Source organism: Colossoma macropomum, unplaced genomic scaffold, assembly GCF_904425465.1.
Source record: "Colossoma macropomum unplaced genomic scaffold, Colossoma_macropomum, whole genome shotgun sequence".
NCBI classification, from domain to species: domain Eukaryota; kingdom Metazoa; phylum Chordata; class Actinopteri; order Characiformes; family Serrasalmidae; genus Colossoma; species Colossoma macropomum.
Window position 1 is genome coordinate 28997349 of NW_023494805.1, and position 20906 is coordinate 29018254.

The 20906-nt window shown below is 40.2% G+C and overlaps 1 protein-coding gene across 7 annotated transcripts in view; it reads right to left on the reverse strand.

Moving 5' to 3' along the window:
- The window catches only part of si:ch211-200p22.4 (phosphatidylinositol-binding clathrin assembly protein), a 59627-nt gene that overhangs the window by 10739 nt on the left and 27982 nt on the right, over positions 1-20906 (reverse strand). For 3 of the 7 annotated variants that reach the window (XM_036596346.1, XM_036596344.1, XM_036596345.1), the window contains 9 exons: positions 18563-18669; positions 17031-17072; positions 15788-15808; positions 12615-12700; positions 10983-11106; positions 6962-7095; positions 6147-6247; positions 4120-4242; positions 693-824 (listed from right to left, as the gene is read on the reverse strand). In XM_036596346.1, coding sequence (XP_036452239.1) covers positions 693-824; positions 4120-4242; positions 6147-6247; positions 6962-7095; positions 10983-11106; positions 12615-12700; positions 15788-15808; positions 17031-17072; positions 18563-18669 — 870 coding nt within the window. The remainder of the gene's footprint in view (positions 1-692; positions 825-4119; positions 4243-6146; positions 6248-6961; positions 7096-10982; positions 11107-12614; positions 12701-15787; positions 15809-17030; positions 17073-18562; positions 18670-20906) is intronic. The other 4 variants (XM_036596347.1, XM_036596349.1, XM_036596348.1 and 1 more) reach the window with 4 other exon arrangements.

Sequence of the window (20906 nt, forward strand, 5' to 3'; positions counted from 1 at the left end):
AAGGGACAGCTAATCTCCTGAATGAAAAATGCACTGATCAAGTTTCATTGTAATATTTTTAGTGGTAACTATCGGCAACTATTTTTGGTATGCACTCCGCTTTGCTTTTTACTTTCTTTTATTCTTGGCTATATGTGTATGCACCTGTTTCTTATTATGCAAAAATTATACAATAAAAACTGCAACACACACACGCATACAATAAAACCCACACATTGGCAGAAGGGTGTGTCAGAAATGAGGACAGATGGAGTGCAAGAGAGCTAGAGGGTCTGCCCTGTATGTACCTATGTGTTATTTGTTAAGCAGCATACATTCTTGACCCCTTAAGCCAATGCAAAAAAGTGTCTATTTCTGCAGTTTAATCTGCTGCTCTGTTAATTTCTGAGGGCTGCTGTTGCATTTATTCTGATATGAAAAGAACATGATCTATCAAAGTCAAAAAATTGTAGATTTTTATTTAGTTTGCGTCACCAACCACCCTTCTGAACCCCTCTGAGAGAAGTGTAGGGCATGCATCAGCCTTTTTTGGGGGGCCCAGTACCAGGCTTGTCGGGCTCATTGGGTTCATCCAAAGAAAAATAATAAAGAACAAAGAACGAGTGTGAGGGAATAAGAAAGACAATGGAGTGATGAGGGAGAACAGAGGGGATGGGATGGCAGAGATTGAGGAAGAGAGAGTGTGAACTCACTGCCAACGAGATTGGCCAGGGACGAGTCCAGGTCATTGGCCAGCAGCTTCCCTCCTGAATGAGGGGGCATCACCGGACCCTGACTGTGAGCTGGCACAGTGGGCTTCAACAAGTCTCCTAATGTATCAAAACCTGAGAGAAGAACAGAAGGGGGGAGAGATAGAGATAGAGAGAGAGAGAGAGAGAGAGAGAGAGAGAAAGAGAGAAAGAGAGAAAGAGAGAGAGAGAGAGAGAGAGAGAGAGAGAGAGAGAGAGAGAGAGAGAGAGAGATGAAATATTGATGACCATATCATCATTCAAAGAACATGCTCATCTTCACTCTGAAACAGAAACTATACTGCAGAGCAGAGAACGACAGAGAAACACACAGACAGAGCTTGAAGACACTGACATGTTTACAGAAGTATTATTCACACAGTTCAGCAGAGCTGGGTTACAGCAAGAACACAATGCATGACAGAAGAACAGAGATGTTAATTCCACAGCACAAGAGAGCGACAGCCTTCAAAAGGCCCAATAATCTTTAGCCGAACACTGAGGTAAACTACTACTGCAGTAAACTTTCAAAAAACATGCATGCACACATTTGAACACTACACACAAAATTCGCACGTCAGTACGATACGGATGTGTTTTAATACTACATTAACGAAGTCATCATTATACATACTTATCATCTTTACCAGGGAAATGAAAGATTATACTGAGCACATATCAGCAGATATACATAGACAGACATTAAGCTTTGACTGATATTTCAAACCCATGTTTGATGATGTACGCCATAAGAGCAGGACGTTTTCAAAACATTGGACTAATGTGCAGAAACGTCAGTATTTTATTCATTTTACTGAATATGCAATCCTATAAAAATAAGTGCTACATTTCTCTCTAATGCTAATTCAGGTAGATGTAATCCCAAATTTCTACAATTTATAAATGTATTATTTGTAGATACACATCTTCTCTAAGCGTGTAAAGGTCTATGATTGCACTGTTTGTGTTTGTTAAGAAGTCTTCTACAGAGGCAGTCCATTGAGTTGTGAGTGAAGGAACGCGGTGGTCATTAAACTGATTCATACAGCTCCCATAAGCGCTGCCCAGAGGGGCGATCACTGACCTCCTTAACACTCAATCACACTGAGTAATTCAGTAATTCCTTCTGTAAACAAGAGAGACCACCAGCCATTCAACTAATGACCCAAACGTTACTGCGAGACAGAGCAAGAGAGCGCACAAGAGAGTGAGAGAGTGAGAGAGAGAGAGAGAGAGAGAGAGAGAGAGAGAGAGAGAGAGAGAGAGAGAGAGAGTCAGGCTGGTGGACAGTGTGCTGACAGAGGCCACATTCAAACAGTGTGACTTACTGCTTCGCCAGCAGGAATGGAGGGACTGAGATAAAAACTAGTGCACTCACCACATCACACAGCCAGCACAGCCCGGAAGAGCAGGGAGAGAGGGATGGCAGGGGGAGAAAGAGGATGAGGGAGAGATATGAGAGAGAGAAAGAGAGAGAGAGAGAGGGAGAGATAGAGAGAGAGAGAAAGAGAGAGACAGAGAGACAGAGAGATAAGGAGTGTCAAAGCTCTGGAGTTAGCAAGAGTGGAGGAGGGTGTGTGAGAGCTTGTGTTGTTTTTGGATGAGGCTGAAGTGATGGGCGTCTGACAGACGGAGAAAGTGCGAGTCAGCACCCGCCCTCTAATAACACACACACACAGATCAACAGGAGGCACATACACACGCACACGCTTTGAAACTGCTAACGAGTGCACACAAACTGAAGGATGGAGAGATGACAACAGACTGTTCACAGCTACAGCCCAATGGATTGAGTGAGAAAGCAAAGTGAGAAAATAAAGAAAGGGAGGAGAGCTGCTGCTTCCCGCACAGAAACAAAGCAGACTATGCACCCCACCAGCCATCTAGAGAAGAATTTTCAGCATGAAAGAAACACTCAAGCACTTACTCACTGGTGTTACAACACATAGATTTGACTATATTATTGATTTTAATAATAGACTTATTTCTCAAACAATTCCATATGCTGGAAAATTCTGAGCAGAATCCCTTGAGTGTTCCATTAACTATGCTTTTATCCTTAACAAAGACAAAAGTACCGCAAACTGCGCTGTCTACTGAATTGTGCTTGCGCATCTTGAGCTGAGGCTGAAGGCAGTTAACTGAGCTGCTCACCCAAAATCCCCTTCATTGTCACATTCAGACGAAAATGACATTTTGACTCAGTGCAGATAAGAGCGCTAAATGCGGCTTCACCCGCAGAAGACAGAAGTTTTATCATGTGTCCACAGCAGGCATCCATGGATGGACAAGCTCCATCAGCCTGAGGCTGCTCTTAAAACTGCCTCATTCTGGTCTATCCTGCTTTAATGAAAGCTCTCAGCAGGCTGTGCAGGAGTACCTCATATTTTCAGTTAGGTGTATTAAAATATCACAGAAACCTCAAGGCTTCTGACGTGACACTAGAAGCATTCTGCACACTTAAATTACAACGTGCGTCCAAAGCTATTAAAAAATATATGTTAAACTTTTATTAAACTTTTAATAATTATACGTTAAGTGGGTGAGGGTGTAAGAATTTCAATACAGTATCAAAAAAATACTTTTTAATCGCCAATACACCTTATCAACTCTTGAGGATTGCTCATTTGCCGTCTTCCGCAGAGACCACTGTAAATGATTGAAACTATGTAAGTGCATCATATCAGACTGAGATGGGAGGACACTGGGCAGGGTTATGCTATGCACGTCCAGGTGTACTCGTTTATGTGCAACAACTCCAGAACTTCAACATATACACATTATTAGAAGCATTATCATGTGTTCAAAACATTTTAGGATGAAATAGTAGCTAGCACTTACATCCCACATACGAATACTGGCAGAAATGCCAGTAATGCTGTCGGCATGGCAATGTTTAAATGACTTCATGCTGCTGTTGGCTGTGTACAGCTGCCAATTCTGCTATGAAGTGGGGAAAGGCAGTTTTTCAACAGCTACATGTAAACACAGCATGAGGATTGCAATGTTGGGAGTTATTTTGTTCAGATGGCTAGCACAGTTAACCATATCTCAGCGAAACAGGTCTGTGTAGCACATAAATAGCACTCTGTAGAACAAAGACATTAACATGTAAAATATTGAAAATCGAATCTTGCACTCGGAATCAAAGATCACATCGAACCTGAAACATGCATCATAACACCCCTACCAATAACACTCTTCAAGAACAGAATAAAGGAGTTTAATTTTTACTATTGAACAAAGCATTTTATTCATTTAACCAAAGTCCAGGCCTAAGAAAAAGAAAGCATCATAGAGCAGAGAGGTTAGCTGGACAGACAGCATAGGTTATTTAGCTTGCTGCTTGGGGAGGCAGCAGTGGGTTAGATGCTTAATTAAGCTCATTTACTGGAGATTTTACCAGCTGCTGGCTTCACATCATTATTGGCACTTTGCGTTCCAAACACAGCGTCAAAATCTACATTCATGGTGGGTATGTGAGCAGTGGGCTGTGGAGCACTGCTCTCCAGACCTGAGAACAAAATCACACATACACAAATAAAACTTAGTCTCAGCTCTTACAGTGTTTGATCGTTGTCACACTATGGGTCTCTCAAAAGCCATACACAAACATGACTTTCATAGACATAGATAATTGGGTTTCCACTTCCTCCATTATTATGTTTCACACAGCGCAAAACAATAAGAGAGAAACCATCTTCTGCTTTTTGTTTCTGAACTACCCTTAACTACCACTTCATTGTCTTTCCCGTTCTTGGGTGCGCTAAGGCTGCATGATATGGACATAAAATGCAATAATAATATTCTGTGATAAATGTTCTATAAAGTTGTTGGATATCATGATGATGATCTGACATAGTACGCAATATGGTGCCTGTCTAACAGGGTATGCAACAAGATGTTTTTGTTGCTCTTTGAACAGGAATCTATTAAGCAAAAAAAAAAATAAATAAAAAATACAAACGCACAATTTGCTACAAGAAAATACTAATAGCTAACAGCACCACCGCAAGCACATTTGTGTGTCATGTAAGGCTGGTAGAAATAATGAAATAAATGTATCTCCAAAATGGTAACTTTACAGGAGAAAGAAAAAACATGCTTTAATGTAAGTCGATTGAACCAGACTTTATTCCAAGTAATTTGGGGCCATTTTCTTTGGTCCATTTATCATGAAATTTGCATACATTGTAACAGGCATTTTCAAATTGTGTCAAAAACTGAAAAACAACAAAAATGGAGATACAAGGTTTTGTTCCAACAGCAGTGATATATTGGTTACGAAAGTTCTTTAGGGAGACGCAGGTTTTTCTGTAGCTATTACTGCTTCTCACATTTTGCACAACTCTGTTGTGTATATGCGATAGTCATAATGTTTAAAGCATATGTACAACAATTAAGGACTGCAGTTTTTAAGCTGTGCACTCCATAAAATGGCTTTACAGCAGAGTGGTTATGTCACTCACTATGTAGACGATAGACAGGGGTTTGAGCCTGGCAATCTAACTACATCACTTTAGTGCTGCACATATGCAACGTAATTCAATCGGTTCTGTCACTGTAGCCCTTAATAAAGAACTCATCCTGGAAACTGATACTGCAATGATGATTAATTAAAATACGACTAATCATGCAGCTCTAGTGTGTTTGCGCGCTGCAGGTGTGATGTATGCACTGAGTGTATGGCTCCCTGCTGTAGTGGCACAGCGTACTGTCCCTGGTGCTTCCACTCTGCCTCCATCACACGCTGACCTACAAACCAAACCCCTCCCTCGCTCTCTCACAACAACATCCTTATTTCACTTCTTGTTTAGAATGACTACCATTTAGCACTAATAAGCCTTCATTACCCAACCTGCTCACACACTGCAGTCACTCCACCCATTCATCTACAAGAGGCATGTTTTAAAACATGAATGGACAGATGAATGGACAAATTAGACAGTGAAAACAGTGCATGAAAGAATTAATAAATTAAAATTTAAAAGAAATGAATGAGGACATGTTAATTACAACAATTTCTCAAAGTCTATGCAGTTGTTATACGTCAGCACTCTGTCAGTTGTCTCAGCACAGAAGGACAAAATGTTCCCTAAACAAACACAGCCTTTTTAATTCAACTCGGGCTGTTTTCAATCCCTTTCTTCTCTCAACATTAACACTATGACCTTCACTTAACAAAAGTAACCATTATTATTCTCTAATGGCTATTTTAACATCCTATTCCATTTCCAATGGTGCACCTCTAAAGCATTTGCTTGTCAGAGGAATGACTGAGTCTAAACAATAAACATGTTGATTGGCCTTCTAAAAAAAAAGTCAGGGCATCAAAGAAAGTCAGTGAAGCCTGGGCCTTGAATAAAGTAGCAGCCCAGTGCGCACAGTGTGTTAGAGAGAGTGTGGAAAGAGAGCTACCTCCCCAGGCACTGGTGGCTGTGGATATGGAGGGAGTACTCTGCACGGCAGGGATGAAGGCTGGTTGGAGGTCAAACAGGTCGCTGGTGAGGTTTGGCATGCTGTGGAAGCAGGGGGACAGTAAAACACAGTGACCTCAGATGATGTTTAGATAACAGTCTAGTACAGCATTTTATAACAGAAATGACAGAATCTATCCTGTCCTACCTAGAAGCTCATTGTATATTACAGGAAGCACACTGCAAATGCTAGTTAGAAAGTTATACGGGATGTCCCGATCTGATCTGACTGGTATCAGAGCCAATCAACGTGAATTTTGACATTGTTTAATCTATTGTACTCTATTCATGCTACTGTGGTAGAGCCGACAAAAGCTGATATTAACTATGACTTGCAGCTGTGAGGGACATTTTCAGAAGTTAGGAAGCACTTTCAGGCTATGTTCACTTCACTAGGTTGAAGTGTCTCAAATTTTCTACCTTTACGTGAGACAGAACTGATGTATACAGAACTATATGAATGAAAAAAAAAAAAATCTTTTCAAATCAGAACCGGAAACACTTTCATATGTGGTCTTAGATTGGATACATATCTGATTTAGGCCACACAACCTTAAAAGAGACTGGTCAGCTTGAAATTGTTTTTTCCATATAACCACAATCAACTTGTGCCAATAAATGCTGCCAAAGTATATAACCTTTTTTCATCTTCTCCCCAGTCATGAACAGCTCTTAGTAATCTTTGAAATTAAGGGGGCAAACTAATTTGATCAGGACATCCTTCCAGGTAATAGTTTGAAAAAAAAGTAAGAGCACCTGTTGGTGGCAGGGGTGGTGGTGTGGTTGGAGAAGGGGTCCATTGCCACGCTGTGGCTGTTGACACTGCTCGAAGACTGAGTACCAGGGGAGGCAGAGGGAGTCTGCATGCCGATCTCCTTCAGACGCTGATCCTGCAGAAACACATATGCACTTTTACTTATAACTCAAAATTTGCAACTTTCACGCCTTACAGACGGTGGAAAAGCAAAAACAGCATGAAGCTGTGAGCCTTCAAAATGTGGCTGACAATATGTGGCATTACTGATATACTGTAGTAAAGAAGTTCTATATGACGATAACTAAACTGCACTAGTATATACACATTTAAAAGGGTGATGCTGAAGACTGCCTAGCTAACACTGTGAGACAGCTGAGGTACTACTGTCATCAGCTGTTGGTGTTCTTATATTTGGTGTTCAAAGTTTGCTTCTTTAGCTCTGCACTGGAGCTACGGCGCTAACATAGCTAATAAATAATAGATGCTGTTATCAACTGGCATGGTGCAAAGTACATGCCAAAACCATTACATTTAGTTTAAGGCATGTTAAATTGTTGAGCAATCTCAATCAGACTTGCTTATGTGGTGTCTAATACTGTATGACATACTGTTACCTATAAAAATGGACAAAATGTCAGGCTTGACGATGGCAGCTAATGCTGTTATTAACTTTTTAAAAGAGATGCACTTTGGCCAGTTTTTCAGATAACAGTATGTGATGTATACCTGACCAGATCCACATGTTAAATTGGAAAACCTCACACCACAGTACCAAATTCAGACTTAGTCTTTTAATACAGACTGAAATACCACCACAGGGTGAAGTATTTCTAACACAGTATCTATCTGCAATAATAGCAACCAAAAGCCTAAAAACAATCACAACCTCACAGACAGAATTTGACTGAAATGAAAGCCTGTATTAATGCTACTAGTAATCCAAAAACACTGTTGACTAGAAACCACATTAACTAACCTACCGCCAAGACATACTGCAACTCTTGAACAATTAAAATTTAGCCCAAACAAGACCAACCACATAACAGAAACCATAAACTAAGAAAGACCAATCATAAACCTTTTCACAAACAAAAAGTGAAAAGAAAGTGAGAACAAAGGAAAGCCTAAAACTACAGTATATTTTAACCACAGGGTCCTGCTGGACCTCAAAATGTCCTCTGCAACTGTCAGAAGTCAAAAAAAGGGGTGTTTAAGGCAAAGCTGTGAACCTGACTTGAGTGACTAAATAGCTACCTTTCAAGCTCTCAGGGAAAACTTGCGACAAGTACTGCAAGCTATAATAAAATACAAATAGCTGGCAAACTAATCCTACTGGAGAGCACTATGAACAGTTTGCAGTTTTTGTAGCTTCTCTGAACATTTGCCCAATTCCAGGTGCTATTTCAAGCGACGGTGCTATCTAAATCTAGAGTACATTCCAGGACACCAGCTTTCCTGCGCCTGCTGAGGGTGTGTTTGTGTCCCATATGGGATGACAAAGCCTCCAGACAGGGACAAAGCAGTTTTGGCTAACCTCACCCTCCTCTCGCTGCCTGAGGCTAATCATTGACGGGACGAGGGCGTCTGGATTAAACAAACGCACACACATATGCGCGCACAACTACCTATGTGTGAAGGACACAGCATTCTCAGAGCAATGCATCTCCAATCTTGCCAAGTCTTTGTTCTAAAAAACCCGACAGGAAGAGCTAAGCCTTACCTTATCATAAACTGATCCAACACTAGGTCTCCAACATGAGTAATAGTTTTTACATCAGTGAAAGTTTATTAAAACCCAGCACATACAAATTGTATAAATACAAACCAGGACAAAAGTCACGAAAGTCACTAGAAAAGCACCATCATAATTTGCTAAATGTTTATTTAAAGGTCTCATGACGACACAGAACTGTTTCGGCACAGGACCTGTCAGCAACTGTTGCTAACCCTAACCCTAGGTTATTTAAACTCACTGTAAGGGCTCTGCAGCATTACGTCACAATTACATTCACAAGCAAACAGCACAGAGGATTTTGAAAGCGGCAGGCTATCTATTTAATCTAAGTGCAAAGTCCCTGTCAGTTAAGCTAAATAAAACTTCATTTTATTACCATTACGATGTGTAATTACGTGATAAAAATGTTGTATACAATTTAGTCCTATACAACAAATCAATCAATGCATAAGTCCTGGTTGTCATTTTTAACACTTTAATTAATGTTAATAAGCTAAAGTGCTTGATGTTTTAAGAATTCTTAAAACATTTTTTTCATGATTCCAGTTTCCACTGTGCTCTCATAGGAAATGTAGTGTTGGCAAAGCTACTGTGCTATGACTGATGAGGACAGGAGGAAGTAGGCTGATAAACAGGCGAATTACCAACAGGGGGTTTGCACTTTGCAGGTCCGTACACCTATCTGTAGAAACCAGGGCTGCACAATCTGTCTATGGTGTAAGATAAAGATAAATTCTCGCTGAATGTATACACGGCATATTTACAGCCATGCAGCCAGATGCTTGCATCCCAAGTTAGAGAGAGTCTGGCAAGCTGTACTAATAACTGTCAGTGCGCTACACATAAATGCCACAGCTGAAAAGTTAAGCCGAAAAAAATTAAGCTGCTGTACAGCCACAACAGAGTAGTTGATTGTGAATGCATTCTTCTTCTAGACTTTATACAAGTACTTCTTTTTACAAATTAGATAAATGGCTTTTTGTAAAGCCAAATAAACTACTAATGATAAACCAAGTTCTAAACCTAATCTAACCCACCCTCTGAAATGATTATTCTTCATCGTGGCTCTCTTTTCCACAGTGCAAACTTTCTGCTAAACTCACAGCAGCAAGTATACATACATACATACATAACATTTTTGTTTCGTACTACATTATTGAAAAAAAATATTTTTGGAAAACAAATTCAAACTAATTTTCAAAAAACGCAGGTTCCAAAAATACTGGCACCCAAAATTTCAGTATTTGAGCCTACCCTGTTATGAATGAAAGCATCTTTCTGTTGCATTTAAGAAGGTTGGAGAAAACTTGTGGAGGGATCTTGGACCACTCTTTCATGCAGAACATTTCCAACTCACTGAGATTATTGAGTTTTCTCTTGTGAACTGCCCTCTTCAATTGAGGTCACAGATTTTCAATTGGGTTCAAGTCTGGAGACTGAGAGGGCCATTGCAAAACCTTGATTTTGTGTTGCTGTAACCATGTCTTTGTTGATTTTGACATGTGCTTCAGGTCATTGTCTTGTTGAAAGAGCTAAGCACGGCCGAGTGTCATCCTTCTGCCACAGGCAACCAGATTTTCTGCTAAAAGTTCTGGTATTGAATAGAATTCATTATGCTACTGACCGTAACAAGAGCCCCTGGACCACCGACAGCAAAACAGCCCCAAAGTATCAAAGATTGTCTTAGTCTCCAGATGGGCTTCTTTTGTAGAACTCACCCAAAAAGCTTGTGGTCATGGAGGTGGTGTCTCACTGCTGATTTTGAAACGGTGAAACCCCAAGATGCAACTAAACTTTGCAATTGTGAAACTGTGACCTTTGGGCTCTCCGCCTCTCTTAGCATCCTCCTCATTGTGCGTGGGGGCAATTCATGGATACATCCCATTTCTGGTTTTTCAACTGTTCCATGCTTTTGAAACCTTTACTATGGCCCTGATTGGGCTTTCTGATAATTTCAACAGCGGACCTATTTTTCCCCATTCCCCTTTCAGTCCTAAGAGTCTGTATGTGGGCCCACATTTCAATTCCTTACTCTCACTACTTGCATATCAGTTTCTTAGTAGTCAGTGAATTATTTATAGTACTGGAACAGTAAGTCCTAAGATTAATAACTGAACAGTAAGTGTGTGGTTTAAGAGTTAATTCAAGTGAAGCTGCAAACAAAAACAAACCTTGATTCTCTTTTTTTTTAATCATTTGACAGTATTGATTTAAAAACACTCTTCTGATGGATGTAATGTGAGAAAGCAGGAGTAAGGACCCTTCACATAAATGCTGAAGCCCACCTTGAGTGCCTGCAGTCTGGCTTGCTCCTCCTCCAAAGCCTGCTGCTTCTCTTTCTCATCCACACGACTGAATGACATACCGGTGCTGGAGAGTGACGACACAGCACTGGAGAGAGTAGTGGCTCTGCAAACACACACAAAGGATGAGGGTGAAATGAGGTCTGAGACTTGGAGGAGGCGCAGTGATTTAAACTGATTTAATTACTACGGTCATACTGCTGATAGTGCAGTGCAGAGGTCTCATATCACTGGTAATCACAGCACTGCATGACCTGATTAAACTCATGAGCTTTCCTCCTCACACCTGTTACATCATTAGACTATGTATGAATCTACCATGACAATTGGTGATTAATTCTATTTTATCCTAATCTCAGGTGGCAGGGATGCTTAAGCAAATTCATTAACTTGGCTGATTAAGTGACCACCTAGGAAAGTTAACAGCCAACCATGCCTTTAGGACTTTAAGTATAAGTAGTACCATTTCTGAAACAAAACTCTTGATTTCTCTTAAGCAAATCACATTCAGAATTCATGCAGGTTATCTAAAACTGATTTTACAATCAAGAACAGCAGCTGGTTCAAAGAAGGAAATATGTTAAGCGGCCATTTTTGTTTTGTAGTTTCAGGGCATGTTTTTTATAAATAAGGGTATTTACAGAATATTCAAAGTAACATTAGGGGGTTCATATAATACAATTCCTCACTTTTTGAAGTAGAGTTTGATGTACTATAAAAACACTGCTCAAGTTTCAAAACATACCGTTCATATATGGAAACTAAGCCACACAAAAAGCCTGTTTTGAAGTCACTGCTTTTGTAATGTCATGAAAACCAACATTTACATCCACCTATTTGGTATTTAGATGTTTAGATCCGTTTATGTTGAGGTTATATAAGGAGTGTTTCAACCCAAAACACTTTTTGAATAAGGCATAATGCAGGGCAGTCAATCAGAACGGAGGTGATTTACATATATGTCTCTAAAACACAAACATCCTGTTTAGTTCTACAAGATAAAGTGAAAATGGAAAATGATCTTGTAAAAGGGAATTATGGCTAATTTGAGTACATAAAACCACATAAACATTACAAGTGGACTTCAGGGGAAAATAAATAAAATTCAACAACATGTAACACAGACAATTAACAAATAAATTTTCACAGCAGTGTACAGACTCAATTCTCTTATTATATTATTTATAAAAAAAACATAAGAAATTGGCACTGGTGAATGCTCTTGGGTTGATCACTTGCAGCAGTTTCTCATCTAACATGCATCCATTTTATCTGCGAATAAGGGCACTTAAGCAGTCAAAATCAAAAAGGGAAACGAAATTGCAAAGTCCTGGCTGCTGCTTAAGCGTGACACAGACAGACACTCATATCTTTTATTACATTTAGACGTTAATTTGAATTGATTTATTAAATTTAAAAGAAATAATTTTGGGGACTTTTTTGGCACCCTACTGTTGAACATAGGGACATTTTGCACTCTGGCCCTTTTTTTTGTCTGACGCGGAGCTGAATATACTGTATTTATGATCTGACTCCTGAAGGGTGATCCTAGATCCGCTTTGAAGGGCAGCCTCCACCTGCAGTGTATCAGACAGCAGTTAAATGTATGTGTACCTGCTGTCTGCAGAGAACTCCTTGGTCTTCTTGCCCTCCAGAGAGGCCAGGTGCTGCTCCAATGCCTCCAGCAGGCTGCTGGGAGCCTGCAAGAGAGAGAGAGGGGAACAGTGTTATAAGAGCCAGGAGAGGGCAATCAGGAATGCATAACCATTTTTCTCAATCTCTCACAAAGGCGCATGCACGCACACACACACCTCTAAATTTCAGAAAATGCCTGTAACATGCCATTACAGTAGTAAACGATTAAAAAGGTTATATGTGAGAGACCAAGAGAGAGACAGGGAGAGAATTTACGAGTGCAGTTAGGAAACATGCAAGATTAAGAATCCAGTCCTGAAATCGCTTTGCCAACAGCCAGCACACTTGCAGGCCTGTGAAAAGTATGCAGTAAGCACAGACGCTCTGGCTACTTCTGATTTTAAATACATACCATAAGATTTATGAACGGCTAGAATAAGGATGAAGAACTTAGCCCTACTTTCTGGGTTATAGCCTACAAGATTGATTAACAGCCTTTATTACCTTGTACTGGCCATATGGATGTAAAAACAAAAATACTCTAATAAAAATCCTAATAATCAAACAACACAAGATGCAACAGTTAAAGCAGAATTTTCAGAACTTCTGCACAATTAAATCATTAATATGTAAAGAAGGTAATTCAGAGTGGTTTGATGTGAAATGCTCTGTTTTAGAGAAACCAAATCAGAATCTGTCAGTAAATCAATACACTATTTCACATCAAAGCACTCGGAATTAGTTTGTTTGCACTGAATTGTGCAGAATCTTCGAAAAACCTTTGAAATTCCCCCTTAACTGAGTATTAAATATCTGTGCATGTCCTAGTAATGTGAGAAATATTTGTAATGCATGACATTGTTTAAAGAGCAGATCTACTCTGCCCACGGTCACTGTTAAAGTCTTAGATTCAGTGAAGACTAAATTCCTCTAATACACAGTGGCATTCACTTCAACTTTGCTTCTATTTGCCTTTAGCCATCTCCCTTAATGGTTCTAGATTCTGAAAGAAGCTTTCTGACAGCCACACTTACTTTATCACTGTTAATCCTGCAATTAATCTCACTGGCCTTTTATACTGATCTAGGATGTAAGCGTTTTTTTTTATGAGAGCTGGTGGTCTCTGCCATAGCGTATAGTGTGTGTTAATGGAGCTGGTAGGGCAGCACAATCTGAAACCCCAAAACTAACAGTGACCAACAGAAAACCCTAAAACAGTGTAAAAAGATGCCTTGTGAAGGCAAATAGCAGGAGAACCATTTTACAGAACAACTTTTACTAGAGATCCCCAAAAGTGGATGCCGCACATCTTAAAGTAAACGCCACTGTACAAGTTCATTTAGACAGTGTCAATATTAGCAGAGGCAGTGCCTTCAGTGTTTCAGAGAGAACTAGCTACTCTCTGCCAACTTTCCAGAGCACACAGCTAATGTTTAAACTGCACTTTAAGCCAAAGAGAGAGCTGTCTAAGCCATGGACTGGCTGGTGAGCCTGGATCTGACCTGAGCTTCGGTTTTCGCAAGCACTGAGCCGACAGCCTCAACATATAAAAATAGAAGTCAATGAGGAGTTGAAAATCAGGTAGAGAAGTGGCTTTCTAAGGCTACATTCACACTGTGGGTAGAATTGGCCCGAAACCAGTTTCTTCATACGTGACAGATTAATACAGATCAGATCAGTGTGAACAGTAAACCACAGTCTGAATCTGTCAGTTTCAATGCTGATTTGGGCCTTATTCATTGTGGTGGTACTGAAATTTAATACATATTAAAAAAAATGCGGTAATGTGACCTCTGTCTGAACATCGGATGAGAATTCATGCGACATTTACGTTAATCCAACTCAATCATCATGTGTTACTATGGTTACTCTTTACACAAGTACGGTGCTTTATAACAAGAGAAATCAACAGCTATTCATTTTTGAAAACAACAAGTGAAGCAAAGGAACCAAAGCAGTTCCTCAGACCAAATGTCCTTAGCCAGCATATTTTACTCCTTCGCTCTTAAGAAACTCAGCATCCTCCCTCTGCTAGACCAGCTTCCCCAATTACAGGAATTCAAGTTTAAAGCAGCAATCTATAAAGATCATTTTAATGTTATGTGAAAGGAGTCTAATTAATCGTAAGGAAAGGCTGCTGTGCTTGTTGGATGAGCACACTGAGATCAGAAATCTTTTGTGCACATGGGTCAATTCAGGAGTGTTATGTATTAAGACCGGTGTTAGATATAGGTCACAAAAAAGGGGTTTGTGCAGTAAGTGTGATTTGGGCCACTTTTACCTGCGGTCTGAATGTAGCTGAATGCTCACATTGCTGGGACACTTTTCAGTGCTGTGTGAAGCTGAAGATTTCAAATCAACTTCGAGCCACTTTCATATTATAGTCCTAAACTGTATATCAGTATACGTGGCACAACCGTTAATGATAAAACTACATAGATACTTCGTTAGCATTCACTCCCTTTAAATAAAAAAACAAAAAACAACAAAAGGCATGCAGGGCCTTCCAGATGTGTACACACAACAGAAATGAGTCACTTACTAACTATGAATGAGCACCGATGGAAAAATCAGATCCATTCAAAAAAAAAAAAAAATCAGAATTGAGCTACAAGGCTTGTACTGAGAACATAGCCTAGAATTTGTTCAGGAAAAAAGAAAAAAAAAGGAAAAAAAAAAAGAGAGAACTCTACCTAGAGGTGTCAATTTCAGAACTGACAGCTAAGACAAAGCCTGAAGTAATCCAGCAGCTTTTAATATACCTCTGCTTTCTCTCACAGAGACACAGGGAAATCTTTTGATTTAATGGCTAAATAATGCATGCTGATGCATGTTTGCTGAGGACACTGTGAGGTTACATGAATACTTTATAACAGTCCTGCAAATTGGCCATTGTGCAGCTGGACTGGACTTAAAGGAGAATGTTAGATGTAAAACATCAGCTTTGTTTTTTCTTCAGTATTTTAAACACCTCCCACACGTAGATGCAAGCGTGCGAGGGCATCATGCAAAGTGGGCAGACGAAGCATGGGCTGGGTCAGTGGGTTAACCTTGGCTCAAAGGGAAACTTTTATCTTTGAAGTTACATAAACTCTGTTTGTGGCAGCATAGAGCCTGCCCAATACAAGCAGTGCACATAACCCATCACCTACAAGGCAAGATCCTCTGGTGGTCTGAAAGAACAATAGATGACCTGTTACTGAGGAGGTAATATGTATTTTTTGTTTGTTTTACTTACACAAAGGCATGGACAGCTCTCATATATATATAATGATAATGATACAACAGTGTGTTTCCACAGTTAGCATTCTAAAGGCGTTTTTCCACCACATGTGGTACGGCACACTACGGTTATTAATTCGAACCTGTTGCTCAAGTACCTATGTCCAATTGTACAGCAAAACTGGGAAAGTTGATGAGGTTTACTGAAGCTTGCGTGGTCATATGATTTCTAGCACAATGCTGCTGTTAACAGCAAACACAAATAAGAGCAGGAACAATAGAGGAGCTTAAAGCTCTGATTTAGCTTTTGCACAGTATTTGGCTTTATGCAAACTACACACAGCGAATCAGGTTTGAAAAAAGTCAGTTAGGCCTGGGTGATATCTAAAAATAATGAGAAGGATACTTTCTTGGTAAAAACATGGAATTATGGACGTGTGAGAATTCTGTGACGACTATCGTTTCAATAATCTGCACATGTTCCGCCTCCAGATAACCCCAGCATGAAGGTTAATCAAATTCAGCATGGGTGGTCAGGTACAGTACCGTTCACGTGGCCATGGAAACAATCTCAAATCAACGAATTTCCTGATCAATGTAACGCGTCATAGTACACTGGCTGGTGGGATAAAAAAGCCTCTTCAAATATTGGCATCATGGCTGCATTTTTAAAATCTCCAAGTACTATTCCACCTTATTCACCTGTAGCCTAGCAACAGCTCCTACAGAGACAGCTTAATGGAACAATTTTTTTTCCCACTGAATGTGAATAAACTTCATTAACCACTTTCTGTGTCGTCTCAAAAGCTTATAAAAATATCAATAATGTAACTGTGGAATACCATAAAGAAACGTGAATGCCTTATGGCATACTTATTACGGCAGACTTGATTTTTTTTTCCTCAGCAAAACAGAAAAGCATGTAAAACAGTGAGGATCATGATAGAACCTGTAAGACAGACTAGAGATACAGAGAGAGACGGGGGGATGGAGAGAGAGAAAGAGAAAGGGGGGAGAGAGAGAGAGAGAGAGAGAGAGAGAGAGAGAGAGAGAGAGAGAGAGAGAGAGAGAGAGAGAGAGAGAGAGAGAGAGAGAGAGAGAGAGAGAGAGAAGACACTGAGGGGTGACTTGAGCAGTGCAAGAGGAGGAAGTGGAGATGATATGCACACTGACCTGAGTGAGATCTGGGATGTCACCCTGATCAATCCCAACTTGCTGTGTCATAAAAAAACAAACAAAAACAAAAAACAGGCAAACACAAACAAAGGGAAGGGGATAAGAAAAGAATATATAACAAAGGATCATTAAATCATGCAATGACTTTAAAAATGGAAAAAAAAACATAAAATAAACAAACACCACCATCAACAGAAATGTGGAGGTCAGGCATGCCGCAGTACACTCAGACAGAGATGGGAATGAATGTTGAAGCGGATGCTTCAGACAGCTGGGACTAGACCATAGGGGCCGGTGTGCTGGGACTCAATACTCAAAAGCAATTTAAAACACAAAAAAACCTCCTACACACACACACGGACAGGAATGATGATCGATTCTTAAATGATGGTTTGCAGAGAGAGAAAAACAGAATGATAGACATTCTTCTCAAAGATTCAATTGTAAAGTCACATCTCAGCGATGCTCTCTGCATCAAAACAGAAGCCGACCAGCAAGATAAGGAGAGAGAGGGTGGGAGAGAGGGGGATGGGGAGCATAAGGATGGAGAGGCAAATAAAGTAAGACAGCATAAGGGCTGGGCCAGGCCGGTGAAGATGAGAACAGAGAGGAAAGTGCGGAAAAAGTGAGTGAGACCACACAGGAATTCATCAGTGTCATGGAGGAGGAGGGCTTTCGCTGTGTGGCTTTAAGGAGCTCAACTATGAAAACATATACAAGCCCTCCACACCACTCCGTTCTGGACCACAAATCAGCCACCGCTGTGCTCTGACACTTTAGAGACTTCAAACTGTGTGACTACACAGTAGGACAAGCAGAGTGAGAGAGAGAGACAGATAGACAGAGAGAGAGAAATATGGTGAGAGAAAATGCTGAGAGAATGACAGAGATGAGAAAGTGAGAAATTGAATGAGAGAAAGATTGAGAAAGATGGTGAGAGAGAAAGATGATGGGAGAAAGATATTGTTAGAATGAAAGGAAAGTGTGAGAGAAAGATGGTAAGAATGAGACGAGAGAAAGAATGAGAGCAAGAAAGTGAGAGAGCATAAAGTAACGATAGAGAGCTGAAGACAGAGTGAGAGACAGCTACAGTGAGAGTTTGGGAGTGTGACAGCGAACAAAAATGAAATCTTTGATCAAACTCTTCCTCAATCACTGCCGAAACTCTCTCACAGAAGACAGAGGATCATTATCAAAAGGCTGCTGATGCTGAGGCATCTTAACCTCGCTAACGTGGGGGATGGAGGGTATGACCACCATGGGTCCTTTCTGCTAATAGGGGGCTCAGGGATGCAGGTTCACACGGCCTAAAGCAGTTCACAGTTATCTCCATCTCTGTTTAAATCAGGCAAAAGACATCCGTCAAAAACGTCAAAAAATGCATGGTATGACTGGTGTCTGTGAGTTCGGAGGGCATGAGATGAAGAGGAGGCCTCACGGTGACTGTATAACGTCTGAGACTTAGAAAAACATCCGACCCAAACGCATGTGTGTCTGTGTGTACATGTCCGTAAGAAAGAAAACAATACCTCTGCCACTTTGAGAAACTCTGACAGCTTGGTCATCCTGTACAGGAATTTCTTGTAGATGTCCAAAGCATCTTTGCACTGGTTCTTCTTCATATCGAAATATTTTTCTGAGAAGAAGGAGCGAGAAAAAGCAGCCATTAGCCAAGCAATTTGAAACAGACAAAGACTGTAATTACCACATCAGCGGCCTGTCAAAACACATGCATGGTTGCCTGATGGCACTGCCAAGATCCAGATAGAAGCTGCAGGAGGCAAATTGTCCTCTCAAGGACATCTAGCACATCTAATGCTTGTTCAGAGCTGTCAACATTGAGGATCAGCCGTTTAGCAGCCACTTCTTTTATAAACGACTGTGCTATTATGCTAAAAACAGCTTAGAGGAAAAAGAAAAATTGTTCTGGACATTTGAACTATGTCAGCACCAATAATGGTGTTTGGCAGGGCTTTGCTAACACAAGCTCCTTCTTGAAGCGAGCATGTGCGAGTCTGTGCAGGTGGCAGGTAAAAGCCACAGGAGCTGTCAGGCTTTAACAGCCACAGCGACAACATGATGCAGTCACACATACTTACAGCCTGTTCTGAGAGAGTGAGAATAGGGTACACTTTCCTCAGAGCGAAAAGAGGACACACATTTCTGAGAGAGTGAGAATAGGATAGACTTTCCTCTAAGAGCAAGAGAACAGATCCAAGCGAGAGAGAGAGAGAGAGAGAGAGAGAGAATGAGAGAGAGAGAGAGAGAGAGAGAGAGAGAGAGAATGAGAGAGAGAGAGAGAGAGAGAGAGAGAGAGAGAGAGAGAGAGAGAGAGAGAGAGAGAGAAGAGAGAGAATAACACAGAATACTGAGAGACTATCCACTCCTGATACCCCCTTTCCACCGTCAAGGTACCAGTGCCCGTGCTGCAACTTTTTTTAAGAACCAGATTGCATTTCTACCTCAGAATGATTACGTAACGGTCATGACCAAATTTGAGCTGATAATTACCATAAAATCATGTAATTAACAATTTTATTGTCTTGTATTGTTCAACATGGGTAGCTATTAAAGCACAAGCATAAAGCAGCCAAATCGGCTGATCATTTTATCTTCTAGCTGTAGATTAGGGCTGTATGATATTGACATAAAACTCAATGTTCGATAAAGCTGCCCGATATCACAATGACGATATGAGAAGCGATAAATTATTATTAAAATAGTGTGCCTCTGACTGGATGTGATGCAAATAACATTTTTTTGGATCTGTAAACAGAATTCTTAGTAACCTCTCCTTTAAGCAAACAGGAAAATACAAAATTATAAAAGCACCACTCTCTATTGTGCAAAATAAATATACTAATAGCTACTTCCATCAGAAATACACACACATTTTTGTGCACTGAAAGGCTGCAAAATAGTCAGCATCACCTCAACACCAGGCCACAAAAACAAACAAATATATAATTATCTTTTACATAGGCACACAAGAATGATACATATTTATTTACTTATTTATGTTTAAATAAATATGTTTGTTGTGAAAGTAACTATTACTGTCTTGCACACTTAAAACAATGCTGGGTGTGAGAACAATTCTAAGGTTTGATGTGTTTTTACAGTCTTGTAGTTCAGGATGGAGAAGTTTTTGAGCTGTGCACACAGTAGCAGCGCTCAATCCCAGCATACAGAAGCACTCATTTGGCTTCTAAAGGTTTGTGCCAGCAATGTTATGACGTCTCTCTGGCGCTGAATGTTTGAGGTAATTTGATCCGTTATGTCATCACCACTATAACAATATGTTCAATGCAGAAACTTGTATCACCACAATGATAAAGATATGATTTATCATACAGCCCTACTGTAGAGACTTTGAAGCTTCCAGCTGGTGACAAACACATTGAGCTTAAATCAAATAACTTTACTTATCCCAGCCATTTAAAGGTGCTCAGAACCAGTCAGTTGTCTCAATACATATCTCAATAAATGCGTGTTGCTTTGTTTTATTTACACGCATTTGCCTCAACCTAATTGTTGAAAATGTTCGTTGTGACTTAAATATGTAACTAAAAATAATAAGCCAACAGCTGTGGCAAATAAGTGGTCAGCAGTTAAAAGTGATCAGGAGAATACGTGATAACTGGCATGACCAACTGGATGTGTACATTCCTATTCCTAAACGTTAACATTACTAACAAGTAATGAAAGTACATGTCACTATTTAGCAGGATGCAAATGAAAATCATCCTAACTGCCTACATTACCTTTATTACTTCTTAGCCGTCTAAGCTTGTAGCAATGTATTATCTTGCGTTTTCGTTGCGAATCATACTGCCATTGAAACTGTGGTTTCTTCCACTGGTCACGGATGAC